We start from the raw sequence: 23,015 nt of genomic DNA on the forward strand, positions 1-23,015 counted from the left end.
AGTCTTGACAAGGGAGAAAGATGTCCAAAGTTCGGATTGTTAAGTTTGTTGTACTTGCATCGATAAAAAACAAAGCAATGTAAACAATAAACACAGCTCATGCATATAATTAGTGACCAATTATAATTATCAAATTTCGTCAGTCCAGGATGCTTAAATATAGTACACAATTCTACTGTATTATAAGTTTAGACAGTTCATAATTACGGTAAAACTGCGTTCAAGATGTTTATATTTAATACATACTTCTTGACTTACTTTGTTACTACGAAATGACTGGAAGTAATTATAAATCGCGTTGAAGGCGTTTGGCTATGCAGTGACGTTACCAGAAGAAAGAAACGTTTCATGCTTCGAACTGCGCATGTACGTGACGCACTTGCGCATGATCAGACTGAGTGATTGAAAGACAAAGCTTGTGCAGTGTAAGCAGCGACGTAGCCAGGAATTTGCATGGGGGGAGGGAGGGGTCTAAGAAGAGGGGTGTCCCACTCCATTTGAGAATTTTTTTAACAATTGAATGTCCTTAGATGCGATCTGGTGCAATGTTTTCCCAGTTTCATCTTTATCATACGATATCTTATTATCAGCAGATTTTGTTTCCGGTTTGAATTTTTCTTTTTCATGTTCTTTTACATATTATATCAAAAAGACAAACATAGTGCTCTTTTACCAGTAGGATGATTCTTGTTTATTGCCCAATGTCTGGACTTTAATACATTTGACGAACTTAACTGATGGACAATATAAACTTTTATATTTAGTAGTGTAATAATTATTTATAGGAAGCGCGTATCACGTACGATTGCTAGCTTAGCTTCATAACATGCTGTTCGTGCAACAACTTAAGACGAATCATAGAAAGGATGAGAACGCACGTTGTCGTCATCATTGTGCATACGGTTCGTGACACTCCATCGAGTGCGGTTAGATAAACTATTTGTACTTTATTACGCAGTGGCCAACTGTAGGCTTGTAATAGGCTATAGGCTAAATTTAGCTAATTGCATCTGCCAAACTAAGTAGTTGAATCATTAGGCATGAATGTCACTACGATTATAATCGAGTTAACGGAGCTGACGAGTATTCAAGATCAAAAGAACACCGACAAAATACCATGCCAAAAAACAATAGTTTTAAACATTTTGTCGACACTGAAAAAAGGGGGGAGCAGTCGCTTTTGATATGTTGAGGTGGAGAGGGGGAGGGAGGGGAGGGGAGGGGAGGGGTTGATGATCTACTAACGTCGAATAATGATAAGTTTCAAACATATTACCGTTACAGTTGTTGGTTAGCTATTTTATTTTCGAAGTCAAAAGTTAACATTGATAATATGTTTTTATCAAGTACTTATGTATATTTTAAATGATAAAGAAGGAAAATGTGGTTATATGATACTTTGTTGATGAATTTAGAACAGATGAATAACTACTTAAACGTCAGACTTTTCATCATAAATGCGAATAACAGAGTACATTTCATTGAGTTACGTCATAGAAGATGTTTATTAAGATCAGTAACGTTTGTATTGTTAACTACCCGCCCCCCCCCCTCACTCCACCCACCCCGTAAGTCTTACACATCGATAATCTTACAGAGTGTGATGCAAGGTATGTGTGCGTATGTGTGTGTATGCGTGCGTGTGTGCGTTGGTAAATGGTGGAAATCGAGGTAATTCGTCCGTTTACACACCTTCCAATCGAGGTATCACCGACAATCGAGGAATACCTCGATTAGAAAAGTACTGGCGTGGCGCTATTTGTGATCCTTTAAATGCTAGGAAAGTGATTTTGGTTCAATTTGAAGTAGTACCTCGTTTGGCATCATGCCACCTTGTTTATATACATCCAACGAGGTAAATGAATCTGGAGGATTCATGTCAATTGGGTGCGCGCGTACCATGTATGGAGGGTCATGTGACGTGTTCCAGGGTGGTACTATACTGATATTTCTCTGTAGCAGTTCGAGAACAGTGTTAGTGACTTCGTGAAAGATTGGTCGGTTCGGACATGGGAAATAACGGCATAAGAAGGTACTGGTACTTCAGGCCTACGAAATAGTGCTAATATGCTAACGTTCAACCTTATTCTCTTGAATGAAGGCAGGCTTTCTACATAATCTTACTTATTAATACAGCTCTAGGGCAAGCTTTGTCTCATATGGCCTAACGTTATTAATACACGCTATAAGTTAATGTAGAAATGGGAAATGTTTAGTTCAGTGCAACCACGGAATTCTCCATGGAACAGAGCCTAATGCTGCTCGACGGGAATATAGCTATCACGTTAGGCTACGGGCACGGTTATTGCTAGGTAACGGGTGTCGTCTGCTGCTCTAAGCACGCAAACACATTTACGTACTAGTTGGGTGAAATAATCATGCGTAATAGGGAGAGTAGTATATTAGTACCACCCTGGAACACATCACATGACCCTCCATACATGGTACGCGCGTACGCCCGTATTTACTGTGTGATAGTTTCTCCAGATTCATTTACCTCGTTGTATACATCTTTGTGTATACATGACTACGGCGCGATTTCACACAAAAATGTCAGTACCTCGATTACACGATGGACTGACGGCTGCGAGTCACTACATCGAATGGCAGGATCCCGCATGATTTCCTCGGTTTTGCGGTGGAAAACTGTCCCGTCGCAATACGGTGGTAAATATAAAATCACTTTTTTATTTAGTCAAAAATGTAATATGATCCTAATGTACCCGCTTGAATTCACTAATCGAAAAGCCATTGGGCCTAAGGCTAGAGTTATGATTCGTGTTGACCATAGTCTAGGACTAAATGCCTAGGCCTATATAGGTTGCTAGGCTATATATTTTAACAGCCATAACATAAGGTTAGGCTCTGCAATAACATGCAGTACTATTTTGATAAGAGATAACAAGTGATCTCATCAGTGGTAGCCTATGAACTAATGCATGTGGGCCTAAGTTTGTATGGTCCTTAAAACCTGTGTTGAAATAATTTAGCCCTTTCATTTTTTTTTTGCGCCTACGAGATTATTGTTAGTTTGTTATTTATGCATTTACATAACTTGCATTTAGAGGAATGCATTCAGCCAAATTTATTTCTTTCTTTCAATATGATAACTTAACTTAATCGTTAATTGTTAACATTGTCTCTGTGACATTGTTTTGTTCTTGATAGATGGGGCGCAGAAAAAAACCTGATTATGCTGTAGCAGCTAGAGAATGGATAAATTCACATAATGAAGACCCACCTGGCTTTTACATTAAAGAAGTGTCACCCACGATTGGTGAGCATTACATGCATACATTTGTTAACCACAATGACATTAATTTAAGAGAATATATATCTAGTTTGTAATATTTATTGTCCTTTAACTGCCTACTGTCTAAACGTTTCTTTTTTATAAGTGTTTGTAGAAAAGTACACTGGGTCTACAATTGTATTACCCAGATAAAGAAGAACTATATGGACATAGGTGGAAGATGCATGTTGTATATTTACTTGTTCTACTTACTACAGGTAAAGGGCTGTTTGCAGACAAAAGCTTCTCAACAGGCGAATTTTTGGTGGAATACAAGGGGAAGTTGGAAGCAGCATCTAACTATGAAAATGTTGATGACCTGACATATGTTTACTATTTTGTTGATGGGAGGAAGGAGTTGTGGTAAGTAGGTCAAATGTCTTGTAATACCTCTACTCATTCCACAGCAGCTTCTACTTGAATTGGATATGGTGTGTACTAAGCAGCATAAAAATGTGTTATAGTATCAGGACCAAAGTAAATTTCCTTTCATATTATTAAATAAATGTTGTAGTTCTTTGAATAAACTCAGTTTGTGTAGCATTCCCTTCCCCATACCACATCATCTTATCACCCAGTGCTGTAGGAATCAAGTCCTTTTGTTGTGGACTAGGACTCAGACCTGGGATGTCTTGCAGTCAGACTTGTCTCGGACTTCAGATCCCCTGGACTAGGTCTCAAGTCTGAGTCCAGAGGTATTCCACATTCTGTATGTCAGTATAGTAGGAGTTAACACATTTGGCCACATAGTGGACCTTCACTAATTGATTGTATTATCGTAAGTGAAGAACTATGTAAACGATTGTGGTGCCAACTGAAGTTGTAGGTTTCATCAGTAGATGATTGCAAACAAATAATTTGACTTATTATTACCAGTGCATTCACAACATTTACTTTCTTTCAGTGTTCATGCAACTTTGAACCATTGCTTAGGTAGATATGTTGGATTAAGAATATTTTTTATCATGAAGCGATTATGTGTGGCATTGAGAGATCAGGTCTGATATCACTAATCAGTTGGTCATGTACTGATGGCAATGCACATTTCTATTCAGTTTGAACGTTTGGTAAAATATAATTTGATGAAGCTGTATAGAATTGTATTTGCAGTGACCAATCTCATAATGACTATGTGTTTTGTGATTTTATAGAAGTTGTAGAGGACCCTGGTGATGCTGATAGTAATGATGAATGTTCAGATGCAGATGTTGAGGATAATGCTGCAGCACAGGAACTACAGGCACCAGAAGCAATGCTAGAAGAAACTGGTGAGTGTTTCTATTTTATACAACACCTAATTATATTCCGGCCATTTGATTGGTCAATTGCTCGTCGATTGCATGCAAAATCCGCTCTATTGCACTCTATGAAATAGAACCATGGGTTATACTTTTTTGATAGCACTTTTTTCAATGGTAAGAGAGCAGAGAAACCTGTCTTTCCAAAACAATATGTTGCATGAGTGCACTTTACATCCAATTATATCTAAATTTGAAGGTGTTGTATAAAACAAATAATGCATGGTTTCCATTCGTGCAATAGTGCAAATATTTCATTCGTTGAAAGATGTAATTTGTTGCATTCAACTCGGCTGCGCCTCGTTGAATGGAACATTCCATCTTTCAACTCATGAAATATTTGCACTATTGCACTAATGAATGCAGGTAAAGTCAATCTCATAAGAAAGCAATATTCACATATATATAGTGTAGTGGGAATATGTAGTGGGAATGAAATGTTGTTAAAAGCAAGGTGATTACTTCCCCTTGTTTCCAATTAATCAAATCATTTACACTTCTGATGGTTAGTATGTTAAAAATATTAATTTTAGAGATATATTTGTGATTACAGATGATAATGCATCCAAGGTTCGCAGTACTACAAGCTCTTCAAATGTGCAACAAAAGACTACAAAGAGGAAAGCCTGGAGCACGGATGAAAGGGACGCCATAATGAAGCATTTTTCAGGGCTGATCTTACGGAACAAGCTTCCTGGCAAAACTGAGATTGAGAGGGTAATGGTAAAAGAGAAATCTCTTCATTCTAGGTCATGGAGGAACATTAGGATTTCTGCAGAAATTGTATTGTCTCAAAATCAAGGAAGCTGCATTGAGAGTGGAATATTGTGTTTTGACATGCAGTAGTGCAGCAACACATCGATGTCTTAAATGCAAATTGATGCAATAAAAGAGAAAAAACACAACATTCAGCAAATACTTTCTATCCTGGAACTATGTTTATTTTCCTTCACAGTGTTCTTTGAGTTTGGATTCTTTTTACCTCTCATTTTTTAAGAAGTACCATTGTTGTATAAGAAGCGTTTTTTTTAAAGTCACTTTTGGATTATTATGTTGTAGGGCAGTGACTTCGAAACTATTAACAAATCCAATCTCTATGTGTACTGTACTCATAGTCTTGTCATGTGCATGAGCTCAACTCTTTACTGTGAGCACACCCTGTTTAATTCTTTCCAAAGTTACTTCAAACATGGTTTTAACTGGAGATCAGAACATTGCTACCAATTTAAAAAAAAAATCCTCAAAGTAATTTTCAATTGGCGTTAGAAATGATTTATATTCTTCTTTGAATCTTTGTAGTAACAGTTGAATATTTTGAACAAAATGTTCTGATCTATTGATAATAGTTTATCACACCTGATATTGTGTTCTTGCAGAACCTCAATCATTGTATAGTGTATAGCATATGTTTGTCAGTTTCAAGGACTTAAACTTCTTTCTGGATCTATTTTGTGCATTATTCATGCAGGCTCAGTTATAACAGTGTTCATTCCTATTTACTTCACATGTTGTCATTTGTTACATAAGTGGTGTATTTTAGCCTTCAAAAATGAAGTATGTTTTTGTATAGATTGTAAAAGTATTAAGGAAGGTATATTTGATTTTGAGGAAACGTACAAGATAATCAGTAAGTATAAAGGGGCTTCTCAGTGACCAAGACCTGCCCTCCCATGAAATATGTACTTTACTTGTCTGATAAAACAGATTCTTTTAGTCACAATGTTCTACAAAGTTTGATATAAAGGGCTCCTTTTTCATCACCAAAACATAGCTAAAACTGGCAAGAAGGTATGGAACAGACTTGAAGAAGAAATGTTAGTGTTTATGCTAACCTACCTCTCATCACTTAATCTACTCTTTAATTAGTCTCCTTTTTATATTTTAACACGTTATACCACTTGTTTTATTGTTCATTTTAGAGAAAACATGTTTGTGTTTGAGTCACCTTTATGTTCGTTCTTCTTTCTTGTCTATCGTAGTAAACACTAAAGCAAACTTCAAGGTTCAGTGGAGTACAACCAATACTTGTCTGTCCCTCCCAAACATAATATATGGCAATACAATGTTTCATGGTATAAGAAATGCCCTGATTCCTCGATTTGATGTTATGATAGGCTCGATAGCTAGTCAAGTGTATATGCTATTCAATAGTCAGTACTTCCTTGGATGGTATATGGACTTCTGAAGTTTCATCAATGAAAAATATTCCATGTTTCGGTTGTATTAAGAGTACATTGATTACTATATTCATGAACCCAAATGAAGAGTTTTTCTCGATTGTCGGGTGAATTTCTCAAGTTTACACACTGTTTAAATTATGACAGATACATATAGGTTAGCCGAAATAGTGTAAGCATTGAGTCGCATGTATATCTATTATATCATCCATTCGTGTATGCACCTCTGAACACAAATTGCTGTCCGACAAATTAGTCCCATGTCCGTTGACATAAGAAATACTCCTCGATGTGGCATTGTGACCTCTATTCAAACGCACAGCATAGCCTCGATTGATATGTGTACTTCTGAAGTTTACACATTTATGTTTACGTTAGATATGACAGAGGCATCATCAACTTGCCATCAGAGTGTAAAAGCCTACCTTGACGTTCATTCGGTTGATTCTCAATATGCAGTTATATCGCGCCAATATAACACAATTATTGCCATAGAAGATATGCACTGATTCCTCGTTTTGATATTATGACCGCTAATCGAGTGTATACTTTGACGTATAATCAGCATTACCTCGATTGGCATGTGGACTTCCGAAATAAACATTTAACATTTCTCGGTTATATCAGTAGCGTATTAATTGCTCGATTTGATAACAAGACGGCTAATGAAATGCCTCGTTACTGTGTAGAAGAAATGCACTGATTCCTCGTTTTGATTTATGACCGCTAATCGAGTGTATACTTTGACGTATAATCAGCATTACCTCGATTGGCATGTGGACTTCCGAAATAAACATTTAACATTTCTAGGTTATATCAGTGGCGTATTAATTGCTCGATTTGATAACATGACGGCTAATGAAATGCTTCGTTACTGTGTAGAAGAAATGCACTTATTCCTCGATTTGATATTATGACCGCTAATCGAGTGTATAATACGTATAATCAGCATTACCTCGATTGGCATGTGGACTTATGAATAAACATTTAACATTTCTCGGCCACATAGTAAATTAACTGCTCGATTTGATATCATATCAGTACTTGCGAACTTCTGAAGTATATACATGACTTTTTGACATCACGGATCAAATATTCTTAAGTTGTGTAATAACACAACATAACCCAACCGTCGCTTACGTAAGAAATAAATCGATCCTGAAAACTCGTTATTCAGAGTTGTCTCAATTGGTGTGCGGAATTCTGACTGGTCATCCATGAACAATATCCTTTATACAGGAAATGTGCACGATTCAGTAACCCCGATTGATATGTAGACTTCTAAAGTAACAATCTACAGTGGTTCCTCGATTTGGTAGTGAAATGGACAACCTAGTGTAACAATGTGTATTTAGTATTTCCTCTATTGATATGTAGACTTATTATGAGGAGTAAATCACCTCGTTTTCCCGATTCTGGCTTCACGATAGGTGTGTATGTGTGTTAAATCATTACCTCGTTTTGTATGTACACATCTCATTGCCAAGATTAGTTCCAACGATCAACTTCGGCACATAGGATGCTCTCACAGGTAACCTACTACTACCACTCAAAAGGGTGGACCTCTCTGAAGGTTTTCTAGGGTTTCCTCGTTTGTAAGGTTCAGTACGGACTACCTCGTTTGCCACCAAGCACACGTATGTGTGTGTATGCATGTGTGTATATGTGTGTATGTATGTATAGGTTACCCATTGCCGACGTTAGATATATGACATTGATCAATAAATTTGACAATCAGTCAATTGCCTGTAATTGAAAGGCTTAAGTGAGCCTGCATTCGCCTCACCATGATACTGCTTACAAGAGGAAACCCACATTGGAAACCCAGCTAGCAAGTAACTATTACACGATATATGTTTAATGTTGCAGTTACATGCATGTTCTAACAACCCACATATGTTATGCGATGATAGGCCAACGTAAAAGCAACGCGTTAAAGGATCCATTATATTTGAATAAATGAATAAAAAAAGAATACATAACATTACGTATATAGGAATTCGAAAAGTTACAATATAGAGAGAAAAAAGAAAAAAAAAACAGGATATATTATAATATTTATTAGTGATATAGTTGGTGGTTCCGAATGGTCAGTATAAAAATGCGAGGTTGTGGACAGGGGCAGAGGGGGGGGGGGGAGGAGAATGTAGTGGGGAGGGGATAGGAGAGGCGATGGAGCGGGTATGACAACAGCCAGGAGGGGAGATGGATAGGAGGAGGAGAGGATATTGGAGGAGATGAGGAGAGGTCAGGAGAGCCCGGAAAGGGAGATGGAGAGGAAGTGAGGTACCGCTTTCTCAGTTACAAGAAGTTTGCACTTTCCGTCGGTAAAGTTTATTCTCGGTAAACCATGCCCACGCATATACTGAATATTTTGCCCGTCGAACATACTCCATCGAAGTCTCATGTCATGCCAAGACAATTCCCCACTCGAACATGAACATACTACCGTATATGTGATGATGCGAGCACGAGCCGCCCATCCCATACCATGTGTTTGATGAACCCCAGTGCTCGCTTTGACTTCCGCTTCCGGTTTTGACTGCTTAGGTCTGGTCTTCGCTCTCAAAGTACATGAATTCCTGCGAATGGTAAATAAATGTGAATTTATAAAAATAAGCTGAGAAGAAAACTCGGTGGAAGTACCGTTTTACAGGCCCGTGTTTTTACCTACAAGTTCTATAGTAATACTGTCGTACACTTATATACGTCACGTGTTTTAACATCTAAAAGTGAATCATCACAAACTTGTATAGGCTTACATGTGTAATCACAATAACTCTGAAAACTTTGAGAAAAGGCGAATATTCGGGTACAAATAGGATTCGAGGTTTTGGGTCATCCCTAAATTAAATTTCTTCATCAGGAAGAAATGTTAATGTGGTTAACGTATATATAATACACAATCACGTTTAACAAGAAATACAAAAATAAAGTGTGGGGGTGGGGGAGAAAATACATTTACATATTTCATGATGCGATGATTTGTCTACTTACGATTAAGAACATAGCTCCGAGGAGAGTCGCCTTCTGTTTTACATCCAGATCCTTTGGGACTGTAAACGTGAAAATCGAAGAAAAATAAAAGTAAGGATTTCTTTGTTTGGAATGTCCAAGACAGAAATGTAGAAATGCACAAGAAGTGCTTGTTCCAATAGAAGAAAAAAAAATTGCACAACGATGAAGTGGTTTCTTCTGAGATGTGCAGTAAAGGTGTACCGGATGCTAAATTATGGAGCGCCAATAGAGACCAGAATCGTTGCTGCATGCATGCATGAAAATCCAACAGAGGTATTGTATAGTATATGGAAAACCAAATTAATGAATCACTGTTGTATAGTATTATAACTCCATCGTAGCACTAAAGCTAGTGGCAACGTAAACCAAAAAAATAATAATAAATATATAAAAAGTTAAACAAGCTTGGAGCACCGTAAATAGCGATAGGGCTATAGAAGGAGGGAAAACGCTCGGTCCAATTCGGTACAGAAAATGAAAAGCGGTACGTCAATGTTAGGACCTTTTTCTGCAATGCTGCTGCGAATCATAATTTTACTACAAAGTTTTGAAGTTGTTTGACAATCTGATGCGAGCGTACGTAGTTGTTGCACAATGTTAAAACCAACGAGAGTTTTTATTTGATCAATTTATTTTATTTTAAAAATTTTTTAAATTTATTTTAAAATTGTTGAAATTATAACCTTTTATTTTAACGTAACTTATCATTTTGTTGCAAAATGTTCAAATTATGATATTCGATAAATGATAATTTTGTCATTGTGCAGTAAAGTGTTGAATTCCTCACTTATTAGATTTGAGGAATTTGTTATCTTATTGGAAATTGTTATGTTATCTGAACAATTAATCATTTTGTTGAACATTGTTACTAAATTTACAAACAGATGACGTGGTATACATGTTTCAATAGCTCTTCGATAGCTAAACAAATACGCAATACTTTCAGTAAACTATGTAGAAGTTATTCTGTAATGATATATGCGACTGACCTGCGATAAATCGTTGTCATGGCAACATGAAGATGGTTATATATAGCGAATTGTTTCCTTTTTTACTCATCTACTTTTTTCAGTAAAACAAAATGATAAAATAAAAATTATTTTTATGTTTCGACGATTCTTACATGTGACTGTAAAACTGTCGGCTTTGGTAAACATTTCCTTAACGAGACCGTTCCAGACTTTGGAAACACTGCCAATTTCTATGCCATCTTTGCCATAAAACTGAAATAAAAATATAGAAGGAAAAATATAACCACATTGCTCGTAAAAAAAGAGAAGAATATGGAAGAAAGAAAGAAAACAAACCCAAAAGAAACCAAAACACTTCACTCATTTCTTTACCTCAGACTATGTTTCTACAAAACTCACGATGAAAAACAATTTACAATTAAACTTATGAACACAAAATACAGAATATAAGGAATTTTGTACATTGCTTTGTTTCTGTATTTTCCATTAGAATAAAGGCAAGAAATTATCTATGACATGAAGGAAACTTATCAAACCTGTTGGCCAGTGGAGCCAGCGGTAAGGGCAAGCGAGAGGGTGTGAGAGGGGGGGGGGGGGGGAGGTGCTCGGACTCTTTTTAATGAAAACCTATGCGGCTGATCATAACTAACTAATAGAAAGTTAGGTCCATCTCCTATTAGGCCTAATGTAAAATTCCATTCCTGAAAATAAAAAACGAAACATAGAACACATATTTCGTTGTTGGTGTTAGTGTTGTAAATTATACATTGAAGGAAATAAGGACGTTATTAGACATCTATAGCCTTTGACCTACCCGGAAGTGAACATCTCCGGTACATCCACAACAGCATTGACATGGGCAGCAGGGTCCACCTATGCTGAGGACATCGTTCATGTCTTCGTCCTGCACGTAGTATTTGGGTTTCCATACGCTGCACCTGTAAATAGAAAACAAACAAGTCTAGTTTTTAGGTTAATTGCTTTCGTCATGCTACATGTCTGACCTTTAACCCAAGCACAACAACACGTGATGAATACACGGTTAGAATTCCCTTTGGTATGAGTACGCACTGGGGCTGATTAGCCTACCGCTTTACCGGGTCGGAACCGGTTCGCCGCTGGGTCTGCTCTTTGGTCGCGAAATATGCCAGATTCATAAGAGGCGCCAAATGCGCATTTAGTTTCAAAGTTTCAGGTGACCGCCCTTGTTGGATCACAGAGTTCGGAGAGAGATTTGCCTCCCAGTAAGTGAGTGCAAAGATATGTAGGCGCGTGTATGCGTACTCAATCGTGCCCTAGTAGCCTATATTATAGATATCACAGCATTACATGAGTACGAACGCGCCAAGTCGATTGGTGGTTTCATTGAATACACTTTTCAAATTGCCTGCCTCTTCAGACTCCAAAAATCTTCTTTTTTTTCATTTGTCTTTCTTTTGTATATTTCTGTGTTACGTTTTGTGTTTTTGTTTTATGGTGTATATATTTAAAAATACATAAATAAATAAATGAATGAATAATATGAAACTTGTATTTACCCTTGATGGACATATCCGATGGGGTTACCTGGTGGTGCTTCAATGGTGATGCGATATGCGCAACAGTTTTTACCGCTAATGCACCAACAACAACCGGCGCAGATTTGAAAGGGTCTTGTCACTCGAATAACTTCCTATAGTATACGAATAGTAATTATTGTTTCTTAATGACAAAAGTAAGCATTATTTATGGTGATAATATATATATATATATATATATATATATATATAAACAAAAAAACGTTATCTTTGAATTAGTTTCATAATGTGATGACATTTTAACATCCGACAACATGAATGATTGAAAAAAACACAAAAAGTAGATTATGGAAGTCATATAAGTTTCGTACACAATGATCTGAATTTCAACCGGTTTGGTAGCGAATTTGTGATTGTTTGACATTCAACCTTGGATGATTCCGACGGTTGAAACTTAATTTCTCTTCGACAGAAAATGTTTTAGCTGGACCTGAATGAATAGTCGAACATCTGCAGTCAGGGAGCTGACAGAACTAGCAGTGGATTCAGTCATATATCGTATTACAAGCCAGTTATAGCATATTTATCACTAATATTTGTGTTGCTAAGGAACGGTGAATGGTGCCGTGGTTGGACGTGTGTATCGTGTACAGTCCTAGACCATGCATATAGGCTATACGTGCTTTTCCTATAAACAAACAAACTTGTATACCTGGCCCTGGTTATCCAATATATGCATAGTAAATGAACGATATTGGCTGCAACAAAGCCGCATACACAATCCAGACTCTGAAGAAGAAAAAAGGGATGAAAATGTGTTTTATCAACTACGGTGGCTTAAAAGGGACATGGGGTAAACAAAAGTGTCCCTTTTTACCCCAATTTCTTTTTCTTTCGTATGTCCCTATTAAGCCACCGTAGTCAATCCTCTACAGAATACAACTTAATAGTGCAAACTGAAGAGAGTGAAACATGTGATCGGGACTCCTTAAGGGTAAACATGAAACTGATATAAGGACAAGTCACGTTTATTTTAATACGTATTTCAATATTGTGTTTTGGGGCGTCTTTTAATTTTAATGGGCCCCTTAAATCAAGCCACTGGAGTGATAAATCCAGTCCTGTTTGCGAAATATGTCGTCATCATTCCTATGACTCAATTCCCGACACGTTTTCTGATGACGTGTGGCGTTTAAATGTAGCCTTGCAGTTTCCTACTAAACATGAGTCGGTCTGAGAAAGAAAGCAGCCTTTAAGATGGAATTCAATATATATACAGACCAATTTTACTTAAACACCGACGGAGTTTTAAAGTGTTTGCACCGTAAGTTCCCTTTCAACAAAAATCGTGACCAACTCATTGAAGAAAAATCTGTATTGGATTAAAGTTAACCGATCTTTTGTCAATACAGCATAACAGCAAATTATTCTCAAACATTGTAAATTTAACAATCAGGCGTCTAAATATATAACCTATCATCTGTATTGTTCTTCTCGCAAAACTGCTGCAAAGACCAACAATACGATTCTTGCGTATATAATACAATCTTGTTTAACTGCCTCTGTCGCAGTTCCTTGCCATTTTAAAGAGGCATGTTGTCATCAAAATGGAGAACGAAAAGTCATAATTAAGAGAGATAATATATAGTTACCTTCGTATGCGAAGTAAACTTGTTGTCCCATGCTGTTGGTCATCACGTACTTATTTTTACAATCGATGCCAGTAAACGCTAAACGAAATGGATGAAACATGAAATAACCGAAAATTATAGGAAATAAATGTAAATAAATATTGAAGATGTGGAAAGCAAGATCCTACCGATAATAGAACGGAAGAATTTTTTTTTTTTTGAAATCGTTTAGGTGTAAAGAGGTATATGCCATATCAGTTTCTCATGATCCACTCCATTTACAAGAAGAAGAAGAAGAAGTATAACCTTTCCTACACACTACACTCAGCCGCCCAACCCCCTTCTTGTACCCAGCACCAATGGCGTAGAGAGCTAGGTCGGGTCCCTGGGACAATCATTTTACTGGGTCCAGTTTTTTTGCAGTCTTCATGTTTACTTATGCATGTTATCAAAGAATGGAAATGCATTATTCTTTACCCCCATATTTTCCCGGGCCCTTGTCAAGCACATAGATTAAATCACATGTCCATAAACCTTAGGCCCATAACCCAGAATCTTCTAGGAGGACAGGGCCACAATCTAACAGATCCCCGATTTTTCCAAATTTTCCGACGTGGAGAATAGTATACCCTCGCTCATCAAAAAATTTTCGCCATCCGTTTAATCCGTCGGATTGAATGATATAAAAAACAAAACTCAAATTTTCGCAACAGTGTCTTATTGGGAAGGACAACAAAGAAATGTAGCCGGGGGGCGAATATTTTTTCCCCAAACTGAACTGACACTGAAATTATTTCCTCGATTCTGATTGGCTCTCAGCGAGCCAATATGTTTCCGTATAGGTTTCCAACTAGTTAACAAGTCAAAAGACACTGATATATCGTCAAATGCCATTTTTGTGTACACTCACTGGCGCATGGCTGGCACACACTCGCTTCTTCACGACCACTGTATATTCAACTAGGCCTATATCATAATTCATTGACTGAATACATTTTGAATTTATGATTATAAAACTAAAAGTATCGCAACTCCGAATGTACACAAACAACTCGTACATATGCACATCGGCTACATGTATACAATTACAAATGCACTGCGTATTATTGTGTTGTATACTATACACAGTAAAATAGGCTACATTACATGTGTTGTGTAGAGCGGAGTCAAGCGAGTAAACAAACGATCGAGGACTGCCTATATTGGGCGCAGTAGTTGGGAATAGTTGCTTCATTGTGTTAAGAACACTATATACTTTAGTTCATATATACCTACCAAAAGTTCTGGAAAGTTGCTAATGTGAATATCTTGAATTTGTTCGTGTTGATCATACTGATATCGACAGAGTATGGAGAGATCCATGTTGAATACTAAAGTATATCACTTACTCGCTGAGAGCCAATCAGAATCGAGGAAATAATTTCAGCGTCAGTTCAGTTTGGGAAGAAAAATATTCGCAGCCGGAGGGGGGGGGGGTTATGGGGTGAGGTGTGGTGGGGAGGCCGCGCTGGGTAGAGATACGGTTTAAGTGGCTAGCAGGTCAGTCAAGTGTTGAGATATTTCAGTGACATTTTATTTAATATCGATACCTTTTGTTCTCATTTTTTTTTCATTTCCGATTTAGAAATTTCTCACCAATTTTTATGAAACCCACTAACAAGTAACCGGCACATCTCTGATATCTTTCCTTTTTTTTATAACGGTGAATTTCGATAACGCTGCTGACTTATCTATTTAATGCTATATGTACATCCTCATTCTTTATGGTATTATCAATCATTTAAAGCCATTAATCTGTGGGCTATGTAAACAAGATGCTTTAAATGTGTACACAATCCGTCCTAAGCCGTGAACACTCACCATCGAACTAGCTTTTTTATTACGGTGTACGTCATTGTAAATAAATGGATATAGTTAATCACCATAGTTGGTCATTAAGTTGGCATGGTAACGTTGTAAATTCTTGTAAATTGTACACAGTGACTTGGGAAACCATTGAAGATCTCTACTGTTGGTATTTTAACTTTGCTTCGGTATACTATGCCGGCCACTGAATTATAGAAACTTACAGACTAAAGTTTCCGGCATTATAACTTGGCAGTCGTGTATGGTAGGCCGTGTGGGACAAATATAGCCTACCATATTATATACGCGTATATATTCGAATTAATACGCGTATATAATATGGTATTTTTGTCTCAAAGGGCCTGCCATAATCGAGCACCATTAACGTGTGAGCAGGTTAAAAGTATTCAATAGCATTGTTGCTGGGCGGTTTTGTAAGAAGCAACTGTAGGGTGTGGCACCACAAATAATTGTTCCCATTGACTAACACACTAAACTCGTCACTTTCCAAGGCCGATAGAGCATAGATAGAAGTTTTCAACTGACATGTCCTACCCACCATATGATATGGTAGCTGATGGCTTGGGCTATCACAGCACATTCAACTTTTGCCACCATGCATGACCGATTAACTTTGGAGCTTGAAGACTTAAAAGTTTAGCATAGTGCTCCCCAACCCATCTGCCAGCTCTCTCGCTGCGGAATCTTCTAGTTTCACCCAAGATTTTCTAAAATACCTCAAATCAACTTCAATCCTCCAGATTTTTAGACCATCAGTAGTTTACTTCATCCTCTTAAACATCCAAGCATCAGAAAAATGATGATGACTCAGAAAATGCCAATAAAGTTAATACAGTAGGTCACATTAGAGATCATTACCGACAATGGTTAACCTCGCAGGCGGACATGCAGTACTCTCTAGTTGTGGTGTGATACCTTTAGGCTTTACAACTGTTTACACTTGACTGAAAACACTTGTACCCGTGTCCGCTATTACAGCCTGGCAGCTTTTTGAGTTTAGTCAGAATTTCTTTTTCATATAGTGAACATTTTTTTATTTAGTTGAATTCTATTTTTGTAGACTATTTCTTCAATTTTCAACGTATACATATAGACAGAATCAACTTGACGTTAAGATCTGTTTTTGAAAAACGTTATACGACGTATATATAACACATACGCTACCATTTGTATGGCACGTTACATGGCAAGCAGGGGGTGGTCATGATCAGGGTTGGTAAATCATCGCAAACCGTTCGATTTAAAGTCATATCAATTTCAGAAAAAGCCCCCCCCCCCACCCCCTTCCCGTACAAAAATCTTTTTCGGAAAGAATTTGGCCACTGACCGGCGAACCCAAAGACTTTTCTGTGAACGGTCAAAACCCAATCAGATGTAGGTTATCGGTTTTTTTAAATGTTTTCAGGAGAGTAAATAACATTAGATATGAAAATTGAATGTACTGCATAATACCCTTTAATGTTTTTTCGCTTGTTGTGACAACGTTAATGTTGGGCGTTAAGCAAAATTACTTTTGCAAGTAGACAAGTTAAGGAAATAAAGAAGCCAGATTGAATAATTCAATATACCAACCCTAATTATGATATCTGAATATTATCAATCATGGCAAGTTACAAGACAAACCGTGGATATCATGCTAAGACATCATTCAGTTTAGTCATGTTTGTACTCAGTTTAGTACCATACACACTCATACACTTATAGCTATACAGATGGCACCATAATCACAAACGTTTGAATTTATTTTGTTTTATATATCTCCAAATTACATTTGCTTCCTAATTTGAATCATAGACTCCATGTTTGAATGTACGCCCAATTCAATATTAAATAAAACAGTGATAATTTTGAGGAACTATGACTCTCGTCCAAGAAATGTGAAAGCCGACAAACCTTCAAATAATTCTACTTTCTGTTTGACAAGAATCTGGTCGATGACGGTTAAATATTCCAATCCAGGTGGACAACCAGATACTTGTGGTTTTGGCATCCATTCCTTGTCCCCTTTCCCGGGCTGTTCAACAATAGCAGTTGTGTCGGATGCCATTTTGCGTTTGTCTGTCTGTCTGTCGTTCACTGGATAAAATAACAGACTACTAGAATTGATTATTTAGGAGGTATACAATAATCTCTAGGAGATCATTTCTCTTAATTTCTTAATGAAACTTTTAAAAAGAGGGTATGGAAATAATTGAATGAGTATGCTTTTTCAAGTCCATCGAACTTATATTTTAATTCCAGAAATTTGATCCCAAAATTCTGGCCGGAATTCGTGTAAAGTAAACATCAAAACACCAAAACATATTGCAGCCATTCATGCTCTGAGACCAATCATAACATTACACATTTGATATAATAATACAGTACTAATATGGCCATCGCACTTTGTATTTTTTAATATATGTTCTAGTAGAGTACCTTGGATTTTTATTCTGTCTAAAAAATGGTCACTGAACTTTTTATATGTCACATGCATTTATCGTACCGCACCTTTTAACTCCAGAAATTTGATCCAAGTAAAACCTCAAAACGCAAAAACTTGTTGTTGTAATGCACACAATTATATGAGATCTCTGGTTAACATGAAAAATTTCTTACAATAGGCCTTCATTAAACTGGCGTTTACAAAACAGTGGTTTGCTGTTTGAGAAGGTATGAAAACAAAAATCTGCATTTATGATAAACAACGTTTGGCCGCTGCAGAGAACCCTAACACGAGTATTAATTATTAATACATGTTTGCTAAACATAGCAATAAACTTTAAATTTACAATCTGATATCTATAACAAACTTTCTTTTCCCTAAACCAAAACAAAAAATATATAAAATAATCGATACAAATAGAGTATGAATAAAGATAAAATGTTACCTTTAAGTTTTACACAACTCCTCGGTTGACGAAGGCTTTAACAAATCAGGAGACAGACTGCACAATTTTCAGATGAATGAATGAAAAACAGTCAAAGCTCTTTTTTTAGGTATGACCAGATTTGCTATGCAACGTTATTTGTTGAGTGGTCACGAGAACACACATTCCAAAGTCCAGATGCGCCACCTTGCCTTGTAACTCGAAATAACTCTTTTTATTTTACGCATCAGAGCGAAAAACAAACCCATCGTTACGTAACCGCTGTAACCACAAGGCTGAATATCTGTAAGCGTTTGGTAAACACAGGGAATAGAAATACAAAGACGACGTGAAAAAAAGTATTCTTGGTACTATGGAACGCGAAAAGGGCACCATATTTCGTTGTCTAAACTACGTTATTGCTGCTGTTTTATCATGTTGTTGCTCAAACTTACGTCGTTGTCTAAACTTACGTTAAACTTAACGACAAAATAAGTTTGCCCTTTTCGCGTTCCATATGGTTCATTATTATTGATCTGGATCGGAGGGACAGCTGGGGAGGGCGATGGAGGACTATGAAAGGGGGACGAGGGAGGGGCGATGTGGGGCTGGGGGAGGGAGGTTGACATGTGGACGGAATGTGCCTGCAGCAGTCATCCATTTCATCAAATAATTAGGAAATGAGCACCAGTGTACAATCTGTGCATGCAATGTTGTGCATAAGGTTGTCCATATTTCCAAATGGTAAAAATACCACAATATTTTCCTTTGTCAGAAAGCTATTTTTAATTTGGGAAATTTCAAAATGGATGGCGACTGAGTTTTGAGAAACATTTGCACTTGGTATCGTGTTGTATGGTTTTGTATCGTGTTGTCTAGGATCGCCACGAGTGAAAAATTGATGTAGGTAAATGCTACGTGGGTGCATGGGTGGGTGGGTCGGAGATCATTTTCTCTGTGGAAATTTCGTTGTTTATGCATTGGTTAAACGCAACTTCTCCGAACATTACTAATGAAATACATTAACCCGAGTCATGTTCAAGAACAAATTATTCCATGTATTGTTATCAAAATGAGAAAGTTAACATTAAGAAGCAGAAAAGGGACTGAGAACAAGAAGCAAGAAAAAAAAAAGTACATGGATGTTTAAAAATAGTCCTCTATATACATTTTCAGTTGTATTCGTTATACGGCTTAAAGAGGTTAACATAAGAATTTTAGCTACAATAGAGCACGGTGAATTGCTATTACACTACCTCGTAGCATATCATACAATTAACCATTTACAGACGTGATCAAGAGATTATATAAATCTTAGCACGAATTTAGGGATAAACAAACAAATAAATAAACAGATATACGCAACTAAAATCAACAGAGCGTTCATGACGAGCCAGTTGTACATAATGAATCATTTACCGTTTAGGCTACAAAGTGTGGGTGGAAGTTATTGATACTGTCCTTATAAAATATTAACTCAAATACAATAAACGCCACACCTCGTATTAGCACCATCAAGCACCCTCGTAATCCTTATGTACTCTTTTGACTACTCAATCAATCACCCACCCCATCCACGAACCTAGTTAGGCCCACCCCTAAAGAAGATGTTCTCGATTAATTTTCTGCGAGGGCCTGCAACCAAGGTTCCTGAGAGGAACCTTGGTTGGAGGATAGACCCAGAGAGAACCAAACTCTCACTATATACCTAGAATCAGCCATGGTCAGGACCGGTAAGGTGATCAAGCATAATATCTCTATGTCCTGATATATATATATATATAAATATATAAATAAATATATATATATATATATATATATATATATATATATATTTATATATATATATATATATATATATATATATATATATATATATATATATACTACTATTGCATATGTATGCAATAGTAGAACCGTGTCGTGCATGTGATAAATAACTGAATTATGAAACAGACACATTGTTCTTGAAACAGGCACAGGCCGCATGAAGTTGGTGTACGCATGATAGTACGTCGTGAAGATAAAGAGCTGATCTGATCTTGAAGTTTCCAATTAAATATTTGTTCATCTCTTGTTTTTTATTCATTACAATATTACACTATGAACTTGATCTTTTACGAAGCACTTTTATGCGTATTATAGTATAATAATGACTCAGATCGTGTCTCGAAATGTTGGAGGTTCGTGGAAAACTCTGACATCCACATGGGGTTCGCGGGGGGATAAAATTAGGAAAACCCTGATCTACAAGGTTATCTCTTCTGTTCATAAACGTTTCGACTGACAATAACACTGGGAACTTTGAGATACTGTCGTGACGTCGTCTAATGTCGATGAACTTTAGACAACACCAAAAACGCACATCAGAAACCCGGTATGACTTTAGTACAAAATGTACCAGTGTATGAATTCCTTTATATCTTCATGATTACATACGAAAATAGCCTCGAATTGTGAAAGAGACCAAACGCAGTACGTAGAACGATGTGATATCCATATCTTAAAGTAGATCGTCTTTATATGGAACAGATTTATGCTTCTCAATTCAGATAACTGAACTTGGAGGAGAACTTTGTCTTGGTTAATGTTTTACCTTTGTTCCTGAAGTATAAAACCAATATCTTCTCTTGAAAAGTCAACATGTGCACGCCAATCAGCTGACTAGTTTCAGAAGCGGTGGCCAAACAACAAGTCAACCGCAGCAGTTATAAGATGCAACTGCGAAAACTTGGCGGCGAGTATTGCAGTAATGTTTCGAAGGAGAACTATGGGAAACGCAAAACGAGAGGATTATATGTTATTAGTATTTGTGAGTATAAATGGGTCTAGATATACAAAGTTAAGTTATAACAAGGTAATAAAAGACAAGAAAAGAAAAGAAAAAGGCATAAAGTTCTAACACTTGAGTAGTAGTATATATAGGAGGAACAGTTCGCACCTTCTTTGAGGCGGGTAAATGAGGTGGGCCAATGAGGTGAATGAGAAAGAGGAGGAGGGAACGGCGCCGTCATAGACGGTGTGATTACGTCAGGCTATTTGTTGTCACTGGTATGAGTGTTGAAAAATATGTGAGGGTTTCTCCCTGATGATGTAACGGCAAGTTCGAACATGTTTATCTCATGTGTAATACATATATCGGTATAAATGTTCAGCAGGACCCAAACTTGTTGGAGATTTTCTTCTTGGGTATAACGTTACGGTGAAGTAGCGGTTGACTCACTTAAGACGCAGCGGCTCATTTCATATATAATCATATATGATACTTTTACAAGTATACTTTTATAAATATATAAATACTTTGGCCTACATACATACTTTTATAAATACATAATAAAAACCTATATGTACTGTCACACTTTGTATTATATATGTTTTATATACATATTATCAAAATCAATGACTGACTCAAATGGGGGCGCTACATACTTTCACCACACTTACCCACCACAGAAGGGGTGCGAACGGTGCATGCATACTACACCACTCACTTCAGCCAATTAAGGGCGTGCCCTATTTGTAAAGAACAAGGAAATTTGGCCGAGAATTGGATTCAAGCCAGTGACCTCCGGAATAGCATACAAAATCTAAGCTCTACCAAGTAAAACATCCCAGCTTTAGTTGGTGGCGATCCTAATCTTTTTGCTCTGCTATTCCCTTCTATAGACGAAATATTTCTTTGCAATTTGTAATTTATTTTATGATTCTTTTTCAGGGATTTGGGGCAATTCCTTTGGTAAGGGTCATTTATGGTAATGGTGGGTGTACACCTACGTATTATTTGTCTCTTGTGTTTCTGTGAGTGGCGATGAACAGATGGTTGGGGTGGTATGCAGTGGGGAAGGAGTGGAGGTTAAAAGTGCCTCCTTTCACTGTCAATTCGGCGAATTTATAGGCCACTACGAATTATAGTCTACATCTAGATTGTCAGTTTGTTTTTCCCAAGCTGTATTATACGGCCGACTCCGTCACCTTATTATTTAGTGGCGCCCTTCTCTTTTCCGTAGACCCTACATGCTCCGAACAGATAGAGTGCATGGGGTTGGACAGAGCAGGGAGTTGTTATGTTCCATAACAACTCCCTGGACAGAGTGAGATGGACCAGGGAGTTGTTACAGAACCATAAAAATTCGCTGGATGGACAGCCAACCGAGGTGTAAATAGAGGGCGGGCTGGTAGATATTCGAGATTTTGAGTATATACCATAGAAAGTATATAAACCATAAAAAGTATATACTGAAAATAGATACCCACGGTCTTGAACAAGACTACTAGGCATAGAGGTAGCATACGCCCATTAATGGCCCATTGACTTACATACTGAATCACAAAAGTAATGTGGTCTCTAAGTCTAGATAGAAGTACGCATCACGTGCATGGCAAAGAACATTATGTT

The 23,015-nt window shown here is 37.1% G+C and overlaps 2 protein-coding genes across 5 annotated transcripts; one reads left to right on the forward strand and one right to left on the reverse strand.

Annotated features, from left to right (window-relative positions):
* Window positions 1-1,599: 1,599 nt before the first annotated feature.
* LOC139975522 (uncharacterized) lies at window positions 1,600-7,525 on the forward strand. 2 transcript variants are annotated; one of them, XM_071983511.1, is made up of 5 exons: window positions 1,600-2,667; window positions 3,169-3,277; window positions 3,511-3,655; window positions 4,444-4,560; window positions 5,144-7,525. In XM_071983511.1, exons 3-5 carry the CDS (start codon window positions 3,619-3,621, stop codon window positions 5,434-5,436), a joined length of 447 nt encoding a protein of 148 aa, XP_071839612.1. In that variant the 5' UTR covers window positions 1,600-2,667; window positions 3,169-3,277; window positions 3,511-3,618; the 3' UTR covers window positions 5,437-7,525. The 2 variants fall into 2 exon arrangements, 1 of the variants encoding a protein (XP_071839612.1); XR_011795750.1 differs by lacking the exons at window positions 4,444-4,560; window positions 5,144-7,525 and adding an exon at window positions 3,871-3,886 and having other exon boundaries at window positions 1,634-2,667.
* Window positions 7,526-8,385: 860 nt separating this feature from the next.
* Window positions 8,386-18,832, reverse strand: LOC139975519 (phospholipid scramblase 1-like). 3 transcript variants are annotated; one of them, XM_071983509.1, is made up of 9 exons: window positions 18,641-18,832; window positions 17,664-17,836; window positions 13,926-14,003; window positions 12,986-13,062; window positions 12,295-12,428; window positions 11,571-11,694; window positions 10,909-11,008; window positions 9,765-9,823; window positions 8,386-9,349 (listed from the first exon to the last, which is right to left on the reverse strand). In XM_071983509.1, exons 2-9 carry the CDS (start codon window positions 17,815-17,817, stop codon window positions 9,314-9,316), a joined length of 762 nt encoding a protein of 253 aa, XP_071839610.1. In that variant the 5' UTR covers window positions 17,818-17,836; window positions 18,641-18,832; the 3' UTR covers window positions 8,386-9,313. The 3 variants fall into 3 exon arrangements, with proteins under 3 accessions (XP_071839610.1, XP_071839608.1, XP_071839609.1); XM_071983507.1 differs by having other exon boundaries at window positions 17,664-17,846; window positions 18,641-18,830; XM_071983508.1 differs by having other exon boundaries at window positions 17,664-17,863; window positions 18,641-18,830.
* Window positions 18,833-23,015: the final 4,183 nt, after the last annotated feature.

The sequence above is a fragment of the Apostichopus japonicus genome, chromosome 11 (assembly GCF_037975245.1).
Source record: "Apostichopus japonicus isolate 1M-3 chromosome 11, ASM3797524v1, whole genome shotgun sequence".
Classification (NCBI taxonomy): domain Eukaryota; kingdom Metazoa; phylum Echinodermata; class Holothuroidea; order Aspidochirotida; family Stichopodidae; genus Apostichopus; species Apostichopus japonicus.

Bases quoted from the DNA above. Each gene is read 5' to 3' on its own strand.
- LOC139975522 (XM_071983511.1), top strand. From the start codon at position 3,619: ATGTTTACTATTTTGTTGATGGGAGGAAGGAGTTGTG. The intron at 3,656-4,443 runs GTAAGTAGGTCA...GTGATTTTATAG, and splicing joins GATGGGAGGAAGGAGTTGTG to AAGTTGTAGAGGACCCTGGT. The intron at 4,561-5,143 runs GTGAGTGTTTCT...TTGTGATTACAG, and splicing joins AGCAATGCTAGAAGAAACTG to ATGATAATGCATCCAAGGTT.
- LOC139975519 (XM_071983509.1), bottom strand. From the start codon at position 17,817: ATGGCATCCGACACAACTGCTATTGTTGAACAGCCCGGGAAAGGGGAC. The intron at 13,063-13,925 runs GTAACTATATAT...TTTCTTCTTCAG, and splicing joins AGTTTACTTCGCATACGAAG to AGTCTGGATTGTGTATGCGG. The intron at 11,695-12,294 runs GTAAATACAAGT...TTCTATTTACAG, and splicing joins ATCGGATATGTCCATCAAGG to GTGCAGCGTATGGAAACCCA.